The sequence below is a fragment of the Anabrus simplex genome, chromosome 14 (assembly GCF_040414725.1).
Source record: "Anabrus simplex isolate iqAnaSimp1 chromosome 14, ASM4041472v1, whole genome shotgun sequence".
Classification (NCBI taxonomy): Eukaryota; Metazoa; Arthropoda; class Insecta; order Orthoptera; family Tettigoniidae; genus Anabrus; species Anabrus simplex.
The window spans coordinates 51,278,355-51,303,220 of NC_090278.1; the positions used below are offsets into that span (position 1 = coordinate 51,278,355).

The following is a 24,866-nucleotide window of genomic DNA, read 5'->3' on the forward strand; positions in this document are numbered from 1 at the left end:
CACTCTACCACAGCACGAGACCAAACAAGGTAATGAGGAAAGATAGTGGTTAGGTGGATCGCTGACTCAGTTGCGTTCCATCGTCCGCATTACGTCAAGCTGGTGTGAGAACTCGAACTTGAGTGACGTTTCCGTATGCGCGGGGAGGTACATCGAGCGACTAGTTGCGCCACTAGTCGCCCACGGCTAATAGGCTACATTTGATCCAATGGTCCGTGACTCGCCAGAGCAACTAGTTGCGCCACTAGTAGCCTACGGCTAATAGCGGCCTAACGTGTGAGAGTCATGTTCAAGAACAAGACTTTGAGGAAAAGTCGACTTTGTACCTACCAAAGTAATTTCCCCATTCATAGTAGAGACTTTGCGGAAAGTATAATTTAGCCGAGACCTTGTTCCAAAGTCGCCAGTGGCCCGTACTTTGACTTCACGAAGTCGACTGTAGAGGATAATACAATGGCGGACATTCTAAACATCATTCGTTTTGTGGAAGATTTTGAATACGTCCAGGAGATTATTCAAGCTCCCCTAATTCCTCGTCGAGTTATACGAGATGCGCAACACCCGACTGAGTTCTACAGGGATAAAAAATTCATAATTAAGTACAGATTCGATAAACGAACTCACGATGTTCAAAGATGCACTAACGACGGAAAATCGAATAGGACTACCTATTCCTCCAATACAACTGCTAATTGCTTCAAGATATTACGCCACAGGTAAACGTAAATATTGTTGATGACATTAGAACCTTGAGACTACTAAGTACCATTACGTGCGGAACACCATGGTTCGACGTTACTTGCTATTAGGACCGCCCTGCTAGAAAACCCATGGGTGTACGTTACAAAGGAACAGTAAGTACCATTATGCGAGAAACACTACGGGTCTGGGCGTTGCTTGTGATTATCGTGTGCATTCCACCGATCGGTTCCACTGTGTTCAGAATGGCTCTGTGTTGCGTATGAGTAGTACCAGTTTTATGAGAGAGACCAGGGGTGAACGTTGCTGTGATTAGTACGACTGTGTGAGAAAAACCATGGGTTTTATGTTGCCTGTGGGTGTTACCATAATGTGTGATACACCGTGGGTCTACATTGCCAGTTATTTGTAGCACTATGTGAGCACCATGACTACTACTGGGACTAAAATGTTTTCCTTCCTTCCCTGAAGGAGGAGGCGGGCTTCTTAGGTGACGCCGTCTCTCAGGTCGGGAGGTTTGTTCGGTGAAGGAGATTTTCGGAGAAGGTGAGGGGGTTGGCAGCCGTGGCCTACACTAGGAACTGTCCCGGCATTCGCCTTAGTGCAGGAGAACGGAAAACCACGGAAAACAACTCTCAGAATAGCCGACGGTTGGGGTTAGTCGTGAGGTCCAGCCCGGCCCCGTCTTCCGAATGCAGAGGTGTAGAGCCGTGGCCGCCCCTCCTCTGCTCGGTTGGCCGGTCAGAGTGCAGAGCTGTTGGACCACGGACCAACCGTGGCCACTTAAGGGCAGAGACCCACACTGCATCTACCGACCACATCATGAATATACGTGGCCTACGGTTAGTTCCACTAAGTGAGGAGCTCCACGGGAGTACCGGCGCCTGTGTTTAGCTCCACTGTGTGAGGAACACCATGTATTTGCGTTGCTTGTGAGTACTACCGGTACCCTTATGTGCGAAACACTATAGGTTTTTGTTGCCTGTCAGTGGTGCCATTGTGCGTGACATAACCGTGCGTGAACATTACCTTTGATTAGTTCCACCATGCGACGAACTCCCCTCCTCCTGTGGGTGGGGACGGTAGAATAACACACACGGTATCCCCTGCCTGTCGTAAAAGGCGACTAAAAGGGGCCTCAGAGGCTCTGAACTTTGGAGCGTGGGTTGGCGACCACGGGGCCCTCAGCTGAGTCCTGGCATTGCTTCCACTTACTTGTGCCAGGCTCCTCACTTTCATCTATTCTATCCGACCTCTCTTGGACAACTCTTGTTCTTTTCCGACCCCGATAGGTTTGCGAGGGCTAGCGAGTCTTTCATTTTAACGCCCTTCGTGGCCCTTGTCTTACTTTGGCCGATATCTTCATTTTTCGAAGTGTCGGATCCCTTTCATTTTCCCCTCTGATTAGTGTTATATAGAGGATGGTTGCCCAGTTGTACTTCCTCTTAAAACAATAATCACCACCACGACAAACTCTCCGAGCCTACGTTACACTGTGATTAGTACAACAATTAGAAATGTTAACCGTCCAGGCACTGGCGTAGCCAAGGGGGGGGGGGAGCCCAGTGGGGCCGGGCCCCCCCAAAATATTTCCTGAAACTAGAGCGATGATCATCCGTTGTTTTACGTACGGTACGAACAACTTAAAGAAGGAAGCCGAAATGTTAAGTTAACGTAGTGACAAGAATCTACTAGCAGGGCTCAATAGGGCCATACATAATTCTCCATATTTGTACTGCTTGAATGAAAGGAAGACACTAAAAGGCCTGTTTTCACATGTAGGACTGTGCTGCGACTATGCTTCGACCATGCTGTGTCGTCCGCAATCGCCAAACGGTATAAACCATTCCATTTGCATTGAACAGCAGTTGAGTATTTTCACATGTAGGACTGTGTCCCTACCGTGTTGGTACCGTGCTGTCATGGATCGCCAAGCAGAGCGATTACGGCCCACACAGTCGTCGCCTGGTCTCAGCACAGTACCACATGTGAAAATTAGAAACGGTCGCTCTAGTGTTGCCAAGCCGGACTTCCGTCTTATTTCGGTGGTAATCGGAAGCACTCGGTCGTACGTGATCCAGTGACCAACGAGCACAGAATAACATAGAGTGCGCAGTGCGCTGTCTGAGTACTGTGCTCGTTGGTTGAGATACATTGTGTGATAGTTTGCAGTAGTAGGTGTGGCGCAGTTGTCTTCCTTAAAGATGGACGAACAAGTGATAATTTTAGTTCAACAACATGAATGCCTTTATGATTCTTATTTTTCTTCTTCTTTTGTTGTAAAATAATGTACGCTGCGCAGGCAATAACTACGTCTTCTTCGTTCGGATCCATGTCTCCAACCTGTGAGCACAGATGCAATGAACAAGGACCACATGACCACAGCACAGTCGCAGCACAGTCCTACATGTGAAAAGACAGAGTAGGCGACAGCGCCGTAGCACGGTCGAAGCACAGCCGAAGCACAGTCCTACATGTGAAAACAGGCCTTTAGGATTGTGATGCGCGGGGATATTTCCCTGTAGAGGCCTCGTTATTGAGAATGTAACCGTGTGTTGACAAATGTCAAGACATGAACAAAGGGCCAATTAGCAAGGGATTACTCAGTAGGGGGCCGGAACGTGACCACCGAGATAACGGGGAGCCACGTCCAGAAACAGTTGCAAGCTTACAACATCGTGTCAGCTTTTGCATATCGGTTCCAGGAAACAACAATGTCCTAGGGATCCTCGGGTTGTACCGTGATTGAGAGAGGTGCTGTGTTTAAGTTGCAGCGCTGGGAAGACTGTGACAGGATTGTAAGCTACACGTTAGTTCCTCATTTTGTGCCATAAGTTCTGTCACTGAGAAGCCAACACCATGTGCATCCTTGGTAAGTTATGAAAAAGTTTTTTACTTTTAAAATAGCAAGACAATCGCGGAGTGGTGCCTAAGTTCGATAGGTAGGCCTATATATTTTGTCAAATGCCCGGGGACTGATTGGAACCTCAAATGGCACCATCAAAAGTGCGGGTAACTATTTTGTAATTGGCGGGCGTGATAACTCAGTTCCAATGGTTCTATCTTCTCATCAGGACGGCCCAGGCTTGAATCGCAGTCGATATATGAAACGTTTTTAAAATGGGAAGTCACGTTCTATTGATACGGATTCTACTTAAAACACAGATCCCGTCCCTTACGTTTTCTTATACTTTTGAGCCAGAACCTCATAATTTATGGTGGCGTATTTTGAGTATCCGGAGCCTCCGTGGCTCAGACGGCAGCGCGTCGGCCTCTCACCGCTGGATACCGTGGGTCAAATCCCGGTTACTCCATGTGAGATTTGTGCTGGACAAAGCGGAGGCGGGACAGGTTTTTCTCCGGGTATTCCGGTTTTCCCTGTCATCTTTCATTCCAGCAACTCTCCATTCTCATTTCATAGCATTTATCAGTCATTAATATATCATTTTGGGAGTGGCGACACCATCGTACTAATAGCCTATAGGCTATCTGCTTCATTCATCACATCCCTGACCCGGTCAATGACTGGAAAACAGGTTGTAGGTTTTCATTTTCATTTTGAGTATCCAACCATTCTTCGGACTTACCTTGTACCTTAAATGGTGAGTGGATGTAGTGGCGTACCCACAAACTAATTTCAGTCCAGGCCAGTAGTGTGGATACAACTTTTCCTTGGAAGCGGGTGTGAATTTTTTTTTTTTAGAATTTGCTTTACGTCGCACCGTAGGAAAGGGCTGAGAGTGGGAAGAAGCGGCCGTGGCCTCAATTAAGGTACAGCCCCAGCATTTTCCTGGTGTGAAAATGGGAAACCACAGAAAACCGTCTTTAGGGCTGCCGATAGTGGTGTTTGAACCCACTATCTTCCGGATGCAAGCTCACAGCTGTGCGCCCCTAACCGCACAGCTAACTCGCCCGGTGGTCCTACCGAGTGCGGTGACGGATTTTCAGTAGATATTGTTGGTTTTGATTGTTCCCATGTACAATCATAGCTTCTGTACTCTTAACATACACCGGCTGCATTATTGAAACTGTTCGTAAAATTGATAATATCGTTCTTCGTTTGTGAGGCAGTAGAATCTTTATTTAATTCGTCTTAAAAAAGGGACCACTTTGGTACTACACTCCGTGAAGGTGACTACCTTCCAGGCCGTAGATATTTCGATTACGGGAGACTCAAGGAAAACTCTAATGCGCCCAAAAACAAGGTTGTATCCTCCCGATCCCATGCCTTTCTTAACTCTGTCAGTGCCGGGAATCGAATGCAGAATGCCTTAAGTCAAATTCGAAAATAAGGAGACCTAAAAGTAACCAGCCGGCCCCACGGTGTAGGGGTAGCGTGCCTGCTTCTTACCGGAGGCCCCGGGTTCGATTCCCGGCCAGGTCAAGGACTTTTACCTGGATCTGAGGGCTGGTTCGAGGTACACTCAGCCCACGTGTTTATAATTGAGGAGCTATTTGACGGTGAGATGGCGGCCCCGGTCTAGAAAGCCAAGAATAACGGTGGAAAGGATTCGTCGTACTGACCACACGACACCTCGTAATCTGCAGGCCTCCGGGCTGAACAGCCGTCGCTTGGTAGGCGATGGCGCTTCGGGGCTGTTACGTCATGGAGTTTGGTTTAGAAAAGTGAACAGAGAAGGAAGCGACACCCCTGCATGGCTCCTTAGCTTCCAGCTAGTTCTTCTGTCCGGCCTCGTGCATTTAGGACAGTAAGAACACGTACGCCTTAATAAATGCTCCTCATAAAACCTTTGTAAAAATACTAACTGCATCTATTTATAACAATAATCACAAACGCCTTCTTTTCATGTGGTTCAGTTGGTTGTCTCCCTGTCCTTCTGAGTCCGAGTTCACAGGTTCAAATCCCGGCTTGGATTGGTAACCCTTAAAACGGCGTTGAAATGGCTACAGCTCAGTGTCGTTGGTTTCTGACACGTTAATAAAAATTATACATACGAATATTAGCGTCACAAAACTCTAACTTTATACTACTATATTCTGTATCCCAGGCTTGCGAGGAAAGTAATTAACAATTTACTTTACGTCGCACCGACACAGATAGGTCTTATGGCGACGGTGGGATAGGAAAGGCTTAGGAGTGGGAAGGAAGCGGTCGAGGCCTTAATGTACAGCTCCAGCATTTGCCTGGTGTGAAAATGGGAAACCACGGGAAAACATTTTTAGGGCTGGCGACAGTGGGATTCGAATCCACTATCTCCCGGATGCAAGCTCACAGCTGCGTGGCCCTAACCACGTTGGAAACTAATAGGACAAGGTAAATCCTACATAGCATATGTTTTAACGCGTGTTTTTCTTTACCAACTAACAAAATATCTATACCCATACGCTTTACTTTATTTATTTATTTATTTATTAGTGCCTTCAGTACAGTGGCGAAGTTAGGGCTCCTGGCCCTCTCGTACACTTAACCACATACTAATCAAAATCTTAAATAAAATACTGAGATACTTAAAATAGTTAAAGCTACATAAATTAATAGAATTGAAAATACATTTAAATAAATTACTTACTAAATTAATATTAGAACTAATTAATATTAAAAACTCTTAAAAATGGCTAATCCTCAGGAACGCACACATTCATTCAGCTGTCCTCAGCAGGTAGTCTCGGCAGGTGACCTTAAATTGTGATTTAAAAAAGCTAGTTTATCTGACCTAAACTGGCAGGGAATTACATAATCTGGCGACAGTCACCACAAATTGTCTATTAATTTTATTTGTGCGGTGCAGTGGAATAGAAAGAATGAATCTAGAACGCGTATTTAAGTTGTGAAATGATAAAAAGATGAATTTAGAAGAAATATACATTGGCTGACTTTCAGCTACCACTCTGATCACCATCGTTAAAGTGTGTAGCTGCCGACGTTTATCAGACATCAGCCGTGAGACAGCCTGATAGTATGGGGTGATATGAACATCGTACCCGATATTGTAAATGAAACGCAGGCAGGAATTCCGTGCTCGTTGAAGTTTAAGTGTTTCTTCTCTCGTCATTTCAACTAAAACGTCACAATAATCAAGAATGGGGAGAATGAGTGTTCTGTATTCGTTTGGCCTGTAGCTCAAATGGAAATACATCCCTCTGCAGAACTTCCTCGTATACTAAACGTTCAAAGTCCTTACAAAGCGCAGGGAGTACGGACATAGGTCGATAGTCAGAGGGTGATTGTGGGTCTAAACTCTTAGGTAACTTACCGGTATAATATTGGCTGTTTTCCAGAGAGTAGGGAAAGTTCCGTTTAGTAAACAGTAGTTCAGTATGTGCGTCAGTATAGGCGAGATAGCACCCATAATGTTATGTATAAAAGTAATAGGAATATCATCTACACCTGTAGTCTTTGATTTAATCGAGTACAAAGCCTTTTAACATGATTTTCTGTGACACTGTGAAATGTGAATGGTGGATTGGCTGGAGGAGAGGGCGGTGAGTCGGTGCAGTTAGTTTGGGTAGGTTGATTATTTATTCTACTAAAGTAATCGTTCAGTTTGTCGAGTGGAATGTCAGAAGTTGTCTGTCTCTGTTGATGTTTTCCTATTCCCAGAGCTCTAAGCTGGTCCCGTGCGCGATTAGAATTTAAGTTGTTAGCTAAATTCCGAAAATATATACATTTTAAAAAATTTATGATTAACTGCTTTGTGCGATTTCTTAAGATGCGGTTAGATTCGAGGTCATCTAGGGTTTGTTTATAATGTCGAAATAACGAGTCACAGTGGGCCATCATTCTCTTGCCTTCATCATCTAGCCATGGACAAGGACGAGAAACCTGTATTCGACGCGTGTGTGTGTATATCTTTGCCGCATTATTTGTATCAAATGTCACTTTTTTTATTGCTTATCACATGGCCATTATTATAATAACATTACCGTATTTATTCTAAACCAGAATATTGTATCCTTACTCAAACTGTTTATTCTTGCATTCATTTCACTTGTACTCGGAATGTATGAAATGCTGCAGTTATGTTGGGAGGAGAGTAACAGAGGTAGCCGGGGGACCGGGAGGGGGGCGTTGTCGCCCAAGAAGACCAGACACCGCAGGAGTTTTAACGAATGTACTTTTATTGAGCATTTTATATATAATGTACATTAATATTAGCTTCCGGAGCCCGACCCATTGGCTGAATGATCAGTGTTGAGGCCTTCGGTTAAGACGGTCCCGGGTTCGATTCTCGGCTGGGTCGGGGATTTTAATCGCGTCTGATTAATTCTTCTGGCTGGGAACTAGGTGTTTGTCCCAACATATTCAGACAACATACTACACCACCAACCACCAAAAAACACACAACACTGATTACATCCCTCTATATAGGGTTGGCGTCGGGAAGGACATCCGGCCGTAAAACAGGGCAAAATCCACATGTTCGACACAGCACCCGCGGCCCCACAGATGTGGGAAAAGCGGGGGAAGAAGAAGAAGAAGATTACTATTAGCTTCCGGAATCCGCACGAATCCACACTCTTACTTGGATCCAAGGACACCCATTTCCTTCTTCGGTATTCTACACCACCTAAACTATGGAAGTTTGGACACCTATCAAAATCAAATTCTGGATGAATGCCCCCCCCCCAACTGAAATCCTGGCTACGCTACTGCGTCCAGGGACGCTGGCTGCTAGTTTGGCCGCTAATATACACTGACTGACAGAGCAAATGCAACACCAAGAAGGAGTGGTTCGAAAGGGATGAAAGTTGGGGAAAAAACAGAGACGGCACGGACGAATAATTGATGTTTATTTCAAACCGATATGCAGGTTACACAATGCGCACGGCATCGACTCAGTAGGATGTAGGACCACCGCGAGCGGTGATGCACGCAGAAGCACGTCGAGGTACAGAGTCAATAAGAGTGCGAATGGTGTCCTGAGGGATGGTTCTCCATTCTCTGTCATCCATTTGCCACAGTTGGTCGTCCGTACGAGGCTGGGGCAGAGTTTGCAAACGGCGTCCAATGAGATCCCACACGTGTTCGATTGGTGAGAGATCCGGAGAGTACGCTGGCCACGGAAGCATCTGTACACCTCGTAGAGCCTGTTGGGAGATGCGAGCAGTGTGTGGGCGGGCATTATCCTGCTGAAACAGAGCATTGGGCAGCCCCTGAAGGTACGGGAGTGCCACCGGCCGCAGCACATGCTGCACGTAGCGGTGGGCATTTAACGTGCCTTGAATATGCACTAGAGGTGACGTGGAATCATACGCAATAGCGCCCCAAACCATGATGCCGCGTTGTCTAGCGGTAGGGCGCTCCACAGTTACTGCCGGATTTGACCTTTCTCCACGCCGACGCCACACTCGTCTGCGGTGACTATCACTGACAGAACAGAAGCGTGACTCATCGGAGAACACGACGTTCCGCCATTCCCTCATCCAAGTCGCTCTAGCCCGGCACCATGCCAGGCGTGCACGTCTATGCTGTGGAGTCAATGGTAGTCTTCTGAGCGGACGCCGGGAGTGCAGGCCTCCTTCAAGCAATCGACGGGAAATTGTTCTGGTCGATATTGGAACAGCCAGGGTGTCTTGCACATGCTGAAGAATGGCGGTTGACGTGGCGTGCGGGGCTGCCACCGCTTGGCGGCGGATGCGCCGATCCTCGCGTGCTGACGTCACTCGGGCTGCGCCTGGACCCCTCGCACGTGCCACATGTCCCTGCGCCAACCATCTTCGCCACAGGCGCTGCACCGTGGACACATCCCTATGGGTATCGGCTGCGATTTGACGAAGCGACCAACCTGCCCTTCTCAGCCCGATCACCATACCCCTCGTAAAGTCGTCTGTCTGCTGGAAATGCCTCCGTTGACGGCGGCCTGGCATTCTTAGCTATACACGTGTCCTGTGGCACACAACACGTTCTACAATGACTGTCGGCTGAGAAATCACGGTACGAAGTGGGCCATTCGCCATCGCCGTGTCCCATTTATCGTTCGCAACGTGCGCAGCACAGCGGCGCATTTCACATCATGAGCATACCTCAGTGACGTCAGTCTACCCTGCAATTGGCATAAAGTTCTGACCACTCCTTCTTAGTGTTGCATTTGCTCTGTCAGTCAGTGTAATTGCAGGCCACCTCCTCTTAACCCTACTAGGAAATACCGGAAATACTCTCAACACTTTCTATCCTACTTATCGCCCAAATACTTCTAATAACATTAGAATCAGCCGTAGTGATTATCAAATATGTGTTTGCTATCTTAGCCATCTTATATTCTAGAGAAGTAAATTATGGTGACACATTCAAATCATCCTTATCTAGTTAATTCAAGATCTTGACCTCTAACCGGAGCCATTGGAGCTATAGCAACTACTAAAGGAATAATTAAGTGGTTCCACCAATATAATTCCCTCTTGTTTTTAGGATTGACTCTAATTACTTTAACCATGGCCTTCGTAATATACAGGCCGTACTGTAGAAAGCGCGCCAAGCCAATCAGCTGATCAATTGAGGCGGGCTAAGTGAAGGTTACAAATTGTACTTATGAATGTAATCCATAAGGACTGGGGGCATTCTTAGGATAACTGTGACCGTTGAGAGACAAAACTTTATATTGTAGTATATTGCATGTGTTCTCTTTAAATTTATTACATCAGGCTTTGCGTAAAATAAAGGAAAGTGGTTTTATTTTCTTGTCCACGTTGTCTGTAACTTCTACGGATAAAAACAGGCCAAGTAATAAATACATTTGAATAAGGTCTTCTTTTTAATTCTGTGTGAATGTCCTGTACTTTACTGAGGTTTGGTTGTTACATTAAAGCCATTAACATAGAATGTTAGCAGTAATTTTTTGGTCGCAAATTACTCTCAAAAGGGAGGAGGCATGGAACACCCTGTGATCCCTGACCACCTAATAAAAATGCTTAAATTAGCCCATGATTAGAGACGTATATGTGTTGAATATTCGTAATTCAGAAGTTATTTTGGCGAAGGGATTATGGTACCACAAGGGGTCCGGACTACCAACCCCGATTGTAGAACCCCGCTATTTCCAGTTTACGTGCTTTAAATATTGCCGGACCGGGCGAGTTGGCCGTGCGTGTAGAGGCGCGTGGCTGTGAGCTTGCATCCGGGAGATAGTAGGTTCGAATCCCACTATCGGCAGCCCTGAAGATGGTTTTCCGTGGTTTCCCATTTTCACACCAGGCAAATGCTGGGGCTGTACCTTAATTAAGGCCACGGCCGCTTCCTTCCAACTCCTAGGCCTTTCCTATCCCATCGTCGCCATAAGACCTATCTGTGTCGGTGCGACGTAAAGCCCCTAGCAAAAAAAAAAATATATATATATATATATTGCCGGGCTGAGTGGCTCAGACGGTTGAGGCCTTCTGATCCCAACTTGGCAGGTTCGATCCTGGCTCAGTGCGGTGATCCTTTGAAGGTGCTCAAATACGTCAGCCTCGTGACGGTAGATTTGCTGGCACGTAAAAGAACTCCCGTGGGACTAAATTCCGGCATCTCGGCGTCTCCAAAAACCGTAAATGTAGTAAGCTCGACGTAAAGAACCATTAACATTATTCGATTACATTTTAATCGGTAAAAATGAAATGGTGTATGGCTTCTAGTTCCAAGAGTCTCAGAGGACATGTTCGGCTCGGCAGGTGCTGGTCTTTTGATCTGACGCCCTGCGCGTCTTGATGAGGATGATGATGAAGACGACACATACTCCCAGCCCCCATGCCAGCGTAATTAACCAATGATGGTTAGAATCTCCGACCATGCTAGGAATCGAACCCGGGACTCCTGTGACTAAAGGCCAGCACGTTAACCATTTAGCTATGGAGCCGGACATGTCAGAGTACTAACGTACACACAGGGTGTAAACGTGATCATAGCTGCCTCTGTGGATCAGCGGTAGAGTGTCGGCCTCCGGATCTCAAGATAGCGGGTTCAAACCCGGCAGAGGTGGTCGGATTTTTGAAGGGCGGAAAAAAGTCCATTCGACACTCCATGTCGTACGATGTCGGCATGTAAAAGATCTCTGGTGACACATTTGGTGTTTACCCGACAAAATTAATTAAATCTCAGCCATAGACGCCCAAGGGAGTTTCGGTTTACTCGGTCTGCCATCTAGTGGGGGGCCTAGAGTAAAACGGAACGTCGAAATTGACGAGCAGACAGCCAGATGGCGTCAAATTGAAATTGCACACGGCAGCTGAGGCCATACGATTATTATTATTATTATTATTATTATTATTATTATTAGTAGTAGTAGTAGTATTATTATTACTTACCGTGATCATGTTGGAAACTTTCAAGGATAATGGAGGAAGGCAAATGGAAACGTTTGAGTTAAAAAGTTGTTACAGTAATAATAAAAGTTGTTTAACGTCCGTTCGTTCTTAACAGACGCCAGGGTTTTGGAATTTCGTGCTGGAAGCCAACGACGTGGGGTTGTTACCTTTAAACACCCTTAAACGCCACAGACCTCAGTCGGGTTTGAACCCGTTAACTTGGGATTAGTAGACCAACGCCGTATGTACTACACCATTGTGACCGGCAGTCAAAAGTTAAAGCAAAAATTAGGCTGATACCTCTAACTGTACTGCACACTACATGTGCTAAGAGTACAATAGGGGAGACAGTCCCGACGAGCAGAAGAGGCTTAACTTTTGACTTGATCGTTTCCGGAATATGGGTCCTTACCTCAAACTGATCCTTCTGCCGTCCTCCTTTATCATTGAAAGTTAGTAACATCATCTCGGTTACACCCTATATAACTGCTGGTTAGTTTCACTGTACACAGTGTGAGTATTAGTGAGCGATTCAGTTCCAAAGATCAAGCCATCTCAAGCTGTCCATTGAAAGAAAATTATATATTTCGAAATTAGGTGAGGATTTTTTTTCTACAGATTTGTACATGTTTCTGAGAAATATGCAAAATGGAAAGGGCAGCAAATGAAATGTTTACCATTCAGCAACATGCAGATGTTTTCCAATGATTTCTTTAACTTTGTGATACTTGTCATAGAAGATATAATTTCAATATTTCTTTCTTTTAATCATTAAAAAATTTAAGTGTGTAGAGCTTTGTATAAGTACAAAGTGCAGTCAATAGTCAGAAAGGAAACACGGTAAAGACCCTAGGTCCATGTACGCGGCAAACAGGTTACCATCTCCAACACTGATCGACAGTGCTCCACAATTTAAGTAGTTTTACTGTACATTAGGTATAAAATTACAATAATTCAAAGAACTCCTTTCAAGGGGGAAAACAAATGTTATGAAAATACTTTATTTTCTTGTAAATTTATTTCATTGCTTGAAGTAGGCAGTTTCCAAGCCGATTTCTGATTGGTTGGATAATTCTGTATTGCTGAGAACTGTTATTCATGTAACAATCAAGTTCTTCACCAAGTTACGTGATATAATACAAGCAAGACATATACGTATCAAATTAATTATAGTATTGTTTGTTCGCCCAACCCTTCTACCGTTTCTTCACGGGGTCGGGTATGATCTGAGGTGAGATGAATCTGTCGTGGAGGGTTTTTATTGACGTCAACCTCATCAGAGGAGTTAATGAGAAAGGGAGACGGTGCCTACTCCTGTCGAATAACTCATCCGATGGACGAAGCATGAGTAAGAATAACATCCTCATGGTTGCATGCCACAATCAGCATAAGCTTCACCCGGCTGGGTTCCTGTCAACATTTCTGTGGATGCGGCAAACCATTTTAGGACTGAATGTAATTTCCTAATGGTTCATGATGTGGGTTACTGTAGTCACATCCTAGTTCGTGAACTGTGGGCAACGGCTGAGTGGCCTAGTAAGTGGTACTGAGAGTCGGGATACCAGTTGCTACGGAATGGGAGGGGGCATCTCGGACATATTCTCAGTCATGGTCCTCATTGTGCTCAGACGGTTAGATCTATACAATTCACCAGTGGTCCCTAACCTGTTAGAGGAGAGATCCTCATTTGGACTATGTGTAAATAGGGTAGCATCCTGCTTCATGAATTTACTGAGCTCAGAACATTTTAAGCAAGCCTCAGACCTATGGGAGTAATGGAGTCCCACTCCCATTTGACAGGTGAGGGACTCCTTGGAAACAACGTGGTGAATGAAATGGAATTCTATGGGGTGCTATCAATATTAAAGGGGCTTTTGGAAGAAAGAAAGAAAGAAAGAAATAAAGTAGAACTTGCTGAGACAGCGAAGAGGATGCACCTGGATGTGCTAGGAGTAAGTGATATTCGGGTAAGGGGGAGATTATGAAAAAGAGAGAGGAGATTATAAAGTGTATTTAACGGGTGTTAAAAAGGGAAGGGCAGAGTGTGGGGTAGGGCTGTTCATCAGGAATATTATTGCATGCAACATAGTTTCTGTTAAGCACGCAAAGAGCGAAAGATGTGGATAGATTTGGCAGTTGGAGGAATTAGGATGAGAATTGTCTCAGTGTATTCACCATGTAAGGGTGCAGATGAGGATGAAGTTGACAAGTTCTTTGGAATATTTGAAAGAGAGGGGAAAAAGGAAGTGAACAGTGTTTTTGGTAAATCAGGTGAACTCATAATAGATCCCAGGGAATCACAGGACAGGTGGAGCAGACCGTGATCGTACCAATAGTGCGAATCATCCCTCAGGTCTAGTAAAATTCTAGTGGAAATTTTGCTTCATTATTTTGTAGGACTGCCATAACAGTAGTGATTCTTGTTTAAGTTGTACATGCAATAATCTGGGTGTGGAGCTGAATTACTGGGTCAACTTTCATTCCTAACCTCACTCGCAACCTCTGATTTAGCTGATATGGGCAACGCTTACCCAGCGGCATTCAAACAATTCGGCAAATGTTTGATCTCTGGCCACTCACTGGCCCAGAAGGGGGTGATTTGTGACGGTAGTGGGCTTTAAACCGGAAGTTCTCATTCCCCAACGGAAATCCTCACAGCTCTGCTGCCAATGTACCTCTTATTAAACAGACGTCAGACTCCTTTCTCAGCTCAGCCGATTCGCACATGCCTTGTTCGCTGTTTGATAGCCTTGGAATATTTCTTTGCTTCATTAATTGATATTTGTGAAGTCCATTGCTTTTCACTTAGCTTCACGCTATAAGTTGGAAATAAACACATCAGAAGTTACTGAATTAAATCTGCCAGTGCATGCAAACGATTCTCAACCGAGCACCAGTAGTAGTGATACTCATCCGAGTAGCAGTGTTCCGTACCCGTGAGTGATGCTCATCAGGCTGGACGCATATGGGACTGGTTTTATGAGCACTCCCCCACCCTATTACATCTTGATTGGCCAGCAAAATCTGTAGGACACCTTCGAACAGTGGGTAAAATACAGATATCAGCATGCCTGCAATTTGGTGGAATGGAACACAATCAAATGCTCACTGAGTGGCTTAACCTGCATAACCTTCTGGACTTGCTTCCTAACCAAATCCAGGCGGCTATCAAGTCTGGAGGCAGATTTACACAGTACGAAATGGTGCATGTAATGATTTCTCCAGGAATGACTTAACTTTTTGTCTGGTGAGCTTATAAGGTTTTGGATTGGATTCTTCTAATGTAAAATATTATTTCTTCATTCTGATGTTCATTTCTTGCAGGGACGCTGAGGATCTTTGGTGACCCCAGCGAGCGTGGAGGGAACATCGTCCTGAGGCTGCAGGAACTTGATAGCCCAGTTCGAATCCAGCCAGGGACCAAGAACCTCACCCTCACTCGAAAGCTGGATAAAGAAGTAAGTGGGTCTTTAGTCAGCACTTCCTTTCTCTTGAGCTTGAAGTGCACCGATTTCGGATCTCTTTTGTAATCTCTTTTCCGCTCAACTATTGAGGATGAGCATTTTGTAACTGTCTTGTTAAATGGGACGTTCCACGCTGTTACACAGGATATAACTTGTAAGGTACAAAATTCTGACCCTCCAGCAACTAGTAAGATTGTGGAATTAAAGTGAACTTTGAATGAAAATTAATTAATAAAAAAATTGGGCTCTCCTTTCAAAGCTAGAATCGCCATGCAGAAGATTAATAGATATGATACCAAGCTCGATAGCTGCAGTTGCTTAAGTGTGGCCAGTGTCCAGCATTCGGGAGATAGCGGGTTCAAACCCCACTGTCGGCAGCCATGAAGATGGTTTTCCGTGGTTTCCCATTTTCGCACCAGGCAAGTGCTGGGGCTGTACCTTAATTAAGGCCACGGCTGCTTCCTTCCCACTCCTAGTCCCTTCCTGTCCCATCGTCGCCGTAAGACCTACGTGTGTCGGTGTGAAGTAAAGCAAATTGTAAAAAGAAAAAAAAATACAATATAGACGTATGCTGTATCAAGAAATCAAGATGAAATTTTATGATTCATAGAGAATTTTGCTCCACGTCTTCAGAAGAAAATCTAGACTGTCCGTGAGGAAGACATCTCCAGTAATGCTCTCTGTGGGTGGGGGATGCAGATGAAATATACACCCTTGGTATCCTCCAGTGGCGAAACTACTTGGAGTCATTTGAGGCAATGCCTACCCTACGATTAAATTATATAAATATCGTAACAAATTTATCTGCTGTTCGTATTGTGCTAACACTACAATAATCTCGATTTAATATGCACTACATGGTTGACAGCAGGAAATGTGCCTCGCTGATCGCCCGCTAGATGGCAACAGCGGACTACTTGTTCTGCACGGAGGCAGGAGATAACTTGACTCACCCAGGACTTCTTGTTTTGTTTGCGTTTCACCAGCTTGATGATTGTTGGAGGGGTGGTGGAGGAATGTTAGGTTACCACCTGCGCCCCTCTCTCCGCAAGGTCTACAGCCCGTTGAGGCATGCCTCTTCTGCTATTCGAGTGTGTGGAAATTTCTAGCGTGAAGGCGACAATGAAGTACGTATTGTTAATTGTGTATTGAGCACACTATTCTTTTGAGTTAGTAGTCAATCAGTACATTATTGGCAATATTAGTGACAATTCAGACGTGCAAACAACCAATTCAAATTCTGGGTTTCTATTGTGTAAAACAAGACTGATATCACCTGGTTGAAACTCGCGTTTAAATAATGAGTGAAGCAGGCCCTTTCGGGAACTTTTCAGGTCTTTTGAACTCTTTAAAATGGACTTATGAAGAGAAGTGTGAAGCCAAAAACAAAAGATGTAGGCCTATTAGATATTATTTCTAATTTAAAGTAGCTAGAAAATATCAATTTTCTTGGAATACATGATATTCATGGTTTTGTTACAGGGCTATGTGTGTTCTGTTTGGTAGTGAAAAGGAATGGCCTTTGAATGGAATAATTGTTATAAAAACTTTCTTAGAAAAGCAGAGAACCATCAAAATTGAAATAAACATATTCAGAATAAAGATAAATTCCATTTACTGGGACGCAGTGTGTTACAACGTTCTTTATCTGATGGTGCAAGAATTCAAGCCATTAAAAATAATGAAATCTTAAAACAAAATTGGCTTGATGTTGAGAGACTTTATATTGTGTGTTTTCTTGGGAAACAGGAGCTTGGATTTCGTGGTCATTTTGAAGGGGAAGACTCAATCAACAGGAGCAATGACCCAGTGTTGTTAGATCTTATTTCAAAACAGAACAGTACATTCGAGATCATCTCCAGTCCACGTTGGGCTTATAATAATAATAATAATAATAATAATAATAATAATAATAATAATAATAATAATAATAATAATAATAATAATATTTGCTTTACGTCCCATTAACTACTTTCACAGTTTCCGGAGACGGTGAGGTGCCGGAATTTAGTCCCGCAGGAGTTTTTTTGCGTGCCAGTTAACTTAGCGACACGAGGCTGGCGTATCTGAGCACCTTCAAATATCACCGCATTGAGCCAGGATCGAACCTGCCAAGTTGCGGTCAGAAGACCAGCGCCTCAACTGTCTGAGCCACTCATCCCAGAACGTTGGGCTTTAAAGAAACATCAAGCGAAATACAGTATGAATTGAGTCTGTAAGTACCGTAATTCAGGAGACTATCAAAGCAGAGTTAGATTCTTGTCATTTCATTGGTATTCAGGCGGATGAGACCTTAGATGTATCAAATAGATCTCGAGTCCGTGTAATATTCCGGTTCTACTCAAAACAGGATGCCACAGAAAGATTTATAGGCTTTTATGATGTTTCGATTGATAAGACTGCATCGGGCTTATCAGAATTAACTGTCGATATTCTGCGAAAGTGAGGTGTAATTGATAAAATCGTAAGTCAAACATATGACGTGTGCTCCACAATGGCTGGAAAGCATGGGGGTGTTCAGCATTACGTCAAGCAAGTTTTCCGATGGGCAATATTTCTACACTGCTACTGTATGCCCACCAATTAAACCTTGTTCCTCTCTATTGCTCCAAAACAATAAATTCAGTCAGGCTCTTCACACATAAGCTGACAGCATTTCATTCGTATTTTATTAGATCCTCAGAGGGAGCCCATCTTCTGGAACCCAAAGGATTCAGACTTCCACAAGCAGGTACTACCTGTTGTAGCTTTCATTCCAGAGCAGTCCACACAATATTTTCACTCTATGATGGTTTGAGACAGGTTTGTAAAGATGTTGCAAAGAATGAGGGTTGGGACAGTGAGTCGTAAAATTCTACTGTTGGGATGCTTAACATACTTAGGAAGGCCCAATTCATGTATTGCTCTCTCTCTATAGGGATTTTTTATTTTTATTTATACAGACCATCTCCTTGTTCGACTGCAACATAAAACAACATTTGATGTAATTCTGTGCAATACTGAAATTAGGAAAACCACTGCTATCCTCAAGGACATGCGATCAGAAAACACGGTAAAATAGTGAGATGACATTCCTAACGCTCACACTTCTAAGTCCTGGACACCTTAGTTATGCAAATGGGAATACGGTTTGACGATTTTGAAACCATTCAGTTTGTTGAATTGTTTGCTCCAACTCGCTTCATAGTTTACAAAGAGAGCTTCCCTGCTTTTAAATTGAACAATCTTTTGAACATGTAACCCTTTTTTTAATAGAAAAATGCTGAAAAATGAATTGATAAACATTTATTCTGATATAGAAAAATATTTGTCCCCTCAAAATCTTTTACATTATATTGTCCTCAATGACCTCGAACCAGTGGATGTCGAAGTGTCAAAATTGATTCGCTTAGTATTAACATTTTCTGTGACCACGACTTCCTCTGAAAGGAGTATGAGTACTCTGAAGACGATAAAAGCGTATGATTGACCATTTTGCAACCAAGAAAACTCGACGTTTGGACTCTATAAGAAACTTTAATCTAATATTGCCTGCCTACCCATTCATTAACTAATAGCTTCGCCACTGGTATCCTCTACCTGTCATAAGAGGCAAATACAAGGGGCGACCAAGGGATGATATTTTGGAACCATGAGACAATATAAGTACTATTATGCAATGAACACAATGGATAGGCTTTACTTGTGACTAGTACTACTACATGTGCCTGCTTGTGCTCCCTCTTAGAGCAATAATCAGTACTACCTGAGGAACACGTACCGCTATTGCCTCCAGCTGGGTCTGTGTTGGCTGTGGGTGGTGGCATAATGTGATACACCTTGGGTCTACATTGCCTTTGATTAGTACCAATATGTGAACAAAACCGAGAGTATACTCTACCCTTCCAGCCTGTAAGTTGGGCGCAGGCTGTTCATCCCAGGGTCGAATATGGATGATTCCTGGTGATATTCTGAAATTTAAAAAACCTAAACTTAAATTAATAGGCAGGAAAGATAGAGTAAAGAAAATAGATTGTGAATGAGAACTCCTTGCATAAATAATTTAAAACTTTGGCAGTACAACATAGAAAAAATATGAACAATAAAAAAGTATAGATTGATAAAAATTCAAAAGGTCAATTGGGATGAAAATCCACTAATAATCCATTTGGATATTGAATAATTCAGTTATATTTTCCAAGTCTTATTGTTCAATTGAGCACAATTGCATCACTCATTAAATTTTTTAAGTCAGTTTGTGTTACTTGTTTCCACTCATTAACTCTTTGACACAATACAACATACTCTAAAAATCTTGAAATCCTTGAGAAAATACTCAGAGTGGTTTAAAGTTTTACATTGTCTTCAGATACATCTTTATGGTTTGTTGACAACAGAAAAATTAAATATACATTGTTACATATAATTACTGCTTGTTTACCCTCTTGTAGGGTTTCATTATTAAAATTATTAACACCATTGTTCCAAAAATATAGTTTACCTTTGTTAACCCTTTAAAAATTAAATAATCATGTTGCTGAATCATTCCGAAGATTTACTGCTGATCTAATTCACTGACATGAGTAGATCCAACCAAAAATTCAGTCTCATAAACACAACTAGCTGTCTAATTTCTATATTCCACCAATAAGGAAATTTTACATTAAAAAAATCACACTAATAATAAATCTGTAGCGAAGGGCACTACATAATATAAACAAACACAATCCCCCAAAAACTTACGACTACACTGGCTTTACTGCAATGGGAATGGAACCCCTGCCTCAAAGAAATGGCAACCACATAGAACTGAGTCCACAATCACAAATTACTACAACCACAAAATGGAATTTGTGTTGTCAAATACACATACAAGAACTATAAAGTACAAATGTAAACAAATAAATCCATGATGACAACCATCAGTGAAAAACCCAAGTCCAGTGACATGGTCAAGAATCAAAATGATGTCCCTCAGGACAGTCAATTACAGCATACACGTCGGCATTTCTCTTGTTCTCTCCATGACAAGGCAAGTACATATTCAGTTTTTCTTCAGAATACCTTTTAACCCGCCAGTGCACGGGTCACAAAAAGTTTCATGAGTAAACGGGTTGGGTCTCACAGACCCATCATATTTCTTTTTTATAGTATGCTAATGTATTTTTATTTTTCAGTATTCATTCCCTCCTATTCCGATAACATCATAAACACATTGCTGTCACAAAACCTTTGATGATTAACAATTACTTAACATTTTACAAAGCAATTCTCTAACCACTGCAAATTTACACACAATATTTTATTTAATCACAAAATTCGGAACTTATCAACTCAAAATTTATGAAATCGTCATAATCTAATCTTCACGATCCAGAATGTTCACTGGAACATTCAAATTTCAGCTTTACATTCACTGCACACAAATACGGAGGGTTCAAGATACATTTACTTTCTGCACAAACAGCACGAGTAGCGGGTCTTTTCTAACTCTACAGTATGTACGACGTCCTCTTTTATTTTCTGTATTATCACGTCCTGCTTCTGCCGTCAAGCCAGATATCCTTCTTGCAGTATCGCGTATGCTCTTAGGAAGATATCTTGAGACACCTCTTTCTCTTATTTGTTCTTCAGTTAGAAGAAACAAGAGTTTCTTCAAAAAAATTATTCTGTTACTTGCGTCTGGAGAGTTAGTGTTGTTGGCTCCGAATATTAAATATTCGTTAAAGCCTGTAATATTCAGCAACGCATAGAAGACTACCATTGTCTAACTTCTGGTGTTTCGAGCCGTCCTTTCGTCTACACAGGCTACACCACTCTTACATGAATTATAGAATGTGACTATTACAGGCTTCCTCTTTCCTTCTGTACTTTCTTCAGTTTTATCATCGCTGTGTATCGATGAGAGGAAAACCACAGTAAATGTCATCTTCTGATAATGGTTCCTCCAATAATGCGGCAACTTGTTCCATATCACGTGGATTGCTGACATCATAACACTCCTTTTTCTTAGACCTACGAAGAAACAAACTCATTAGCCTAGGTCAACCCATTTTCTGTGTCACCTCTGTACTTAAAACCTAAGGAACTAAGGTGAAAGACAGCCAGGCTAGCTAAACCACGGATTTGGACAAGACGCTAAGTAATAATCACCCCATAATCTTCTTTATGTACACGGTTAATATGGAAAGACTAAAATGCTTATGATAAAAAAAACTTACATGACTGCACGGGTTGGGTCTCACAGGCCCACAGAGCACTTTAACTTACCACTGCTCACATACTAAAGCAATCACTTCCATGTTCGTCTGCAGGAATACTACACCGGTGATAAAAGGAAGGTAGCAGAAGCCGGAAGTATGCAGCTATCACCGTCTATCAGAAAATGCTGGAAATACCAGCGCATGGGTCTCACAGACCTAACCCGTGCATTGGCGGGTTAATTTGGCCTCTCTTGTGCTCTCTAACAACTTCCACTGGTTTAATACCTCATCAGGATTAATATAATATTCCTTAAATCACCATAATCCAGAATACACAATTCCTTGCCTCTGTTGTATGTTTCATATCATATCATCTCATCTCTCTCACTTATTTGTCTTCCCCTCACTGCCGTTCTAATGTTTAAAATAAATAATATCCCAAAAGTCCCTAAATAAATCACAATAAAGAAACATCGAAAAACATGAACTACCTCACTGCACAGATCTTTATCTCAACCAAAATCAAATCATCTATCTGGGCACGAAAACTCTTAACTATAAGCTGTAATGTTCGTTTATGGTTACTGGTTCGAGTCCGTAGCACAACACTGATGGGTCTTCTCGAAGAACAAAACACATATGCAATATGCCATACATTAACATGCTCCCATAAACTACATTAATGCCATCTAATCATTATCCCCATTACATTAACACACGCTCAGGAATATATTTCAAAGATAAAGATTAACACATTACTCTAAAATTAGATGCACAAAAATACCCCCAAGGCATTAGTACCACAAATAACTTATTCTAACCTTGCTGACCCTTGCTACATAATTAACTCGGATAAATTTAAATATTACATGCAATAAATAACTATTTACAAATCTACATGACAATTAGCAGTGGTTATTTATAGATTAAATAAAATCAGATGTACTCATCCTTGTCTGCATCATTCCATGATTCAGCAATGCACTAATTTAGGCCATCACGTCAGCCCAATGATGCCACGTTCACACCATCATCACACTGGAAATATGATGCTCCTTAGAGTTCTTCTCCATGGTTCTTCTTCTGATGTACACTGTCCCAAAACAATCCAATTCACAATACAGTTTGTAGATCGCGTCCAGCACAAGACTAAATACACTGAGCATAGAAAGCACAGTATCAATTATCACACAGCTTAAACAAAACACAATGCAACATCCGCCAATCCTTTACACGTGTAGCTCTGAAGACATGATTCAGCTTGCCGGATTTCCACATACATCCTGCTTCAATATGAAATATTCTGTCCCATATTTTTTTTTCTCATGACATCTTATTCTTATGCCAATGGCACTGAAACAAATTGGGTTCAATACGTAGCTTGTGATGAGAACCACTAGGCGAGCAACACCATGAGTATGAGGCCTGCAATTAGTACCACTATGAGGAACCCCACAGATCCAGCTGGTACCCGTGATTAGTACCTTCATTTGAGGAACACAATGGGTCTTGTTGCCTGTGAGTACTGCTGTTGTAAACCCAGGGTATGCCACACACATTACCTATAATTAATACCACCATGCAAGGAACACCATGATTCTTCGTTACCTTTGATTAGTACTACTATAAGAGAAACATGATTCTGCTTTATTAGTGATTATAATACTATTATGAGGGGCCGGTGACCTGGATTTTGGATCCCTTTGGACAACAAGCTTCATCCCAGAACATCAAGCATTGTGAATCGGATCCACTGATTGTTTTGGATTCATGGTCATTTTTTCTTCATCATTCGTTTTAAATTCTAGTTAGGGGATACATTTTGAAGTTTTAATTCTTGTTTCATTTAGTTGCACCTCATATTGTCACTGTTCTGCCAAAACGATGAATGTTACAATGCTCTTCCTATCCATTATTTTCCTTAAGATTGGTCACGCCTTCCAGCCACATATTGATATTCGGTCCATCAGATCAATTTCCATTGAGTTCATTTTCCTATGTGCGTGTGTAAAGCAAAATGAACCTTACTGTTCCATACTGAAGGAATGTATGTTTGCACGACATTTACCCCCTCCTAGAGTGTGATGTGTTTAAGGTTCATTTTCCTTTACACACACGCATAGGAAAATTAACTCAACGCAAATTGTTCTGATGGACCGCGTATCAGTATATAGCTGGAAGGCGTGACCAGTCTTCAGTGAAATAATGGATAGGAAGCCCATTGTTACATTCGCCGTTTTGGCAGAACAGGGACGATATTAGAGACCGATGACAACCACCACCATCATCATCTCCAATAATGAGAGTTTGAATTTAAGAATGCTTTACCGTTGGTCACAGTAAGTGGTATGCCCCTTCGTCACTAGATGGCTCCAAGCAGAAGCTGGCGACACCAGCTAAGCTCCAATTAAGATGTTCCTTGTGCGTGTGAAGTAACAGGAAGGTCATCAGATGAATCAGGGACGAATGTGGTAGAGGGAATAAATAGAAAATAAAAAAATAAAGTGCAATGAAAGACACCCAGGATAGAACAGAACAGAGCTGAAGAATGGAAAGAAAGTGTGTGGAAATCATAATAATCATCAGTGTACCACTCCAGTCATCCGGGTGTGGTTAACAAGCCTCCTCCACTCCTTTCTGTCCTTCCACTTTTCCTGCTCTATTACTTCTGCCACATCCAATCCAGCTTCTCTAATGTCCTTCCAAATCTGATCCATCCACCTTCTTCTCGGTCATCCAACTGGTCTCTTTCCCTTAACTCTTTCGAATTCCCTTCTTGCTACCCATTCCTTTCCCATTTGTTTACACGTCCAAACCATCTCAGCCTTGCTTTCTGTATGTTCTGTACTAACGGTTCTATATTTAGCTCTTCTCTGATTTTAATATTTTGAATTCTCTCTCTTCTTGTCTTTTATAAACCAATGTTCTTAAAAATTTCATTTCTACTGCTTGGATCTTACTATCTTGTCTCTTATTAGTTACCAGCGTTTCTAGTCTGTATGTTACAACTGGTATGAAATACTGTTTATATAATTTTAATTTCGTTCTCTTGGGTACTTTGTCATCCCATAAAAGCTCTCTGACTTGATGATAAAATGTTGTACCTTTACTTAGTCTCTTATTAATTTCAGGGTTGATTTAATGACTTCCATTAATAATGCTACCTAGATATGTAAACTGTTCTACATTCTCTAACTGTTCTGTCTATGTTCACTTGGCTTCTCTTTTTCTCTTTTCCACAGTGCATGACTACAGTTTTCTTTTTACTAATTACCATTCC

At 42.6% G+C, this 24,866-nt stretch overlaps 1 protein-coding gene across 5 annotated transcripts in view; it reads left to right on the forward strand.

Moving 5' to 3' along the window:
- Cad96Cb (protocadherin Fat 4-like Cad96Ca) overlaps positions 1-24,866 on the forward strand; it is a 328,400-nt gene that overhangs the window by 158,275 nt on the left and 145,259 nt on the right. For 4 of the 5 annotated variants that reach the window (XM_067158408.2, XM_068230420.1, XM_067158409.2 and 1 more), the window contains exon 4: positions 15,265-15,398. In XM_067158408.2, coding sequence (XP_067014509.2) covers positions 15,265-15,398 — 134 coding nt within the window. Of the gene's footprint in view, positions 1-3,371; positions 3,572-15,264; positions 15,399-24,866 lie in introns of those variants that run through there. The other variant, XM_067158411.2, reaches the window with a different exon arrangement.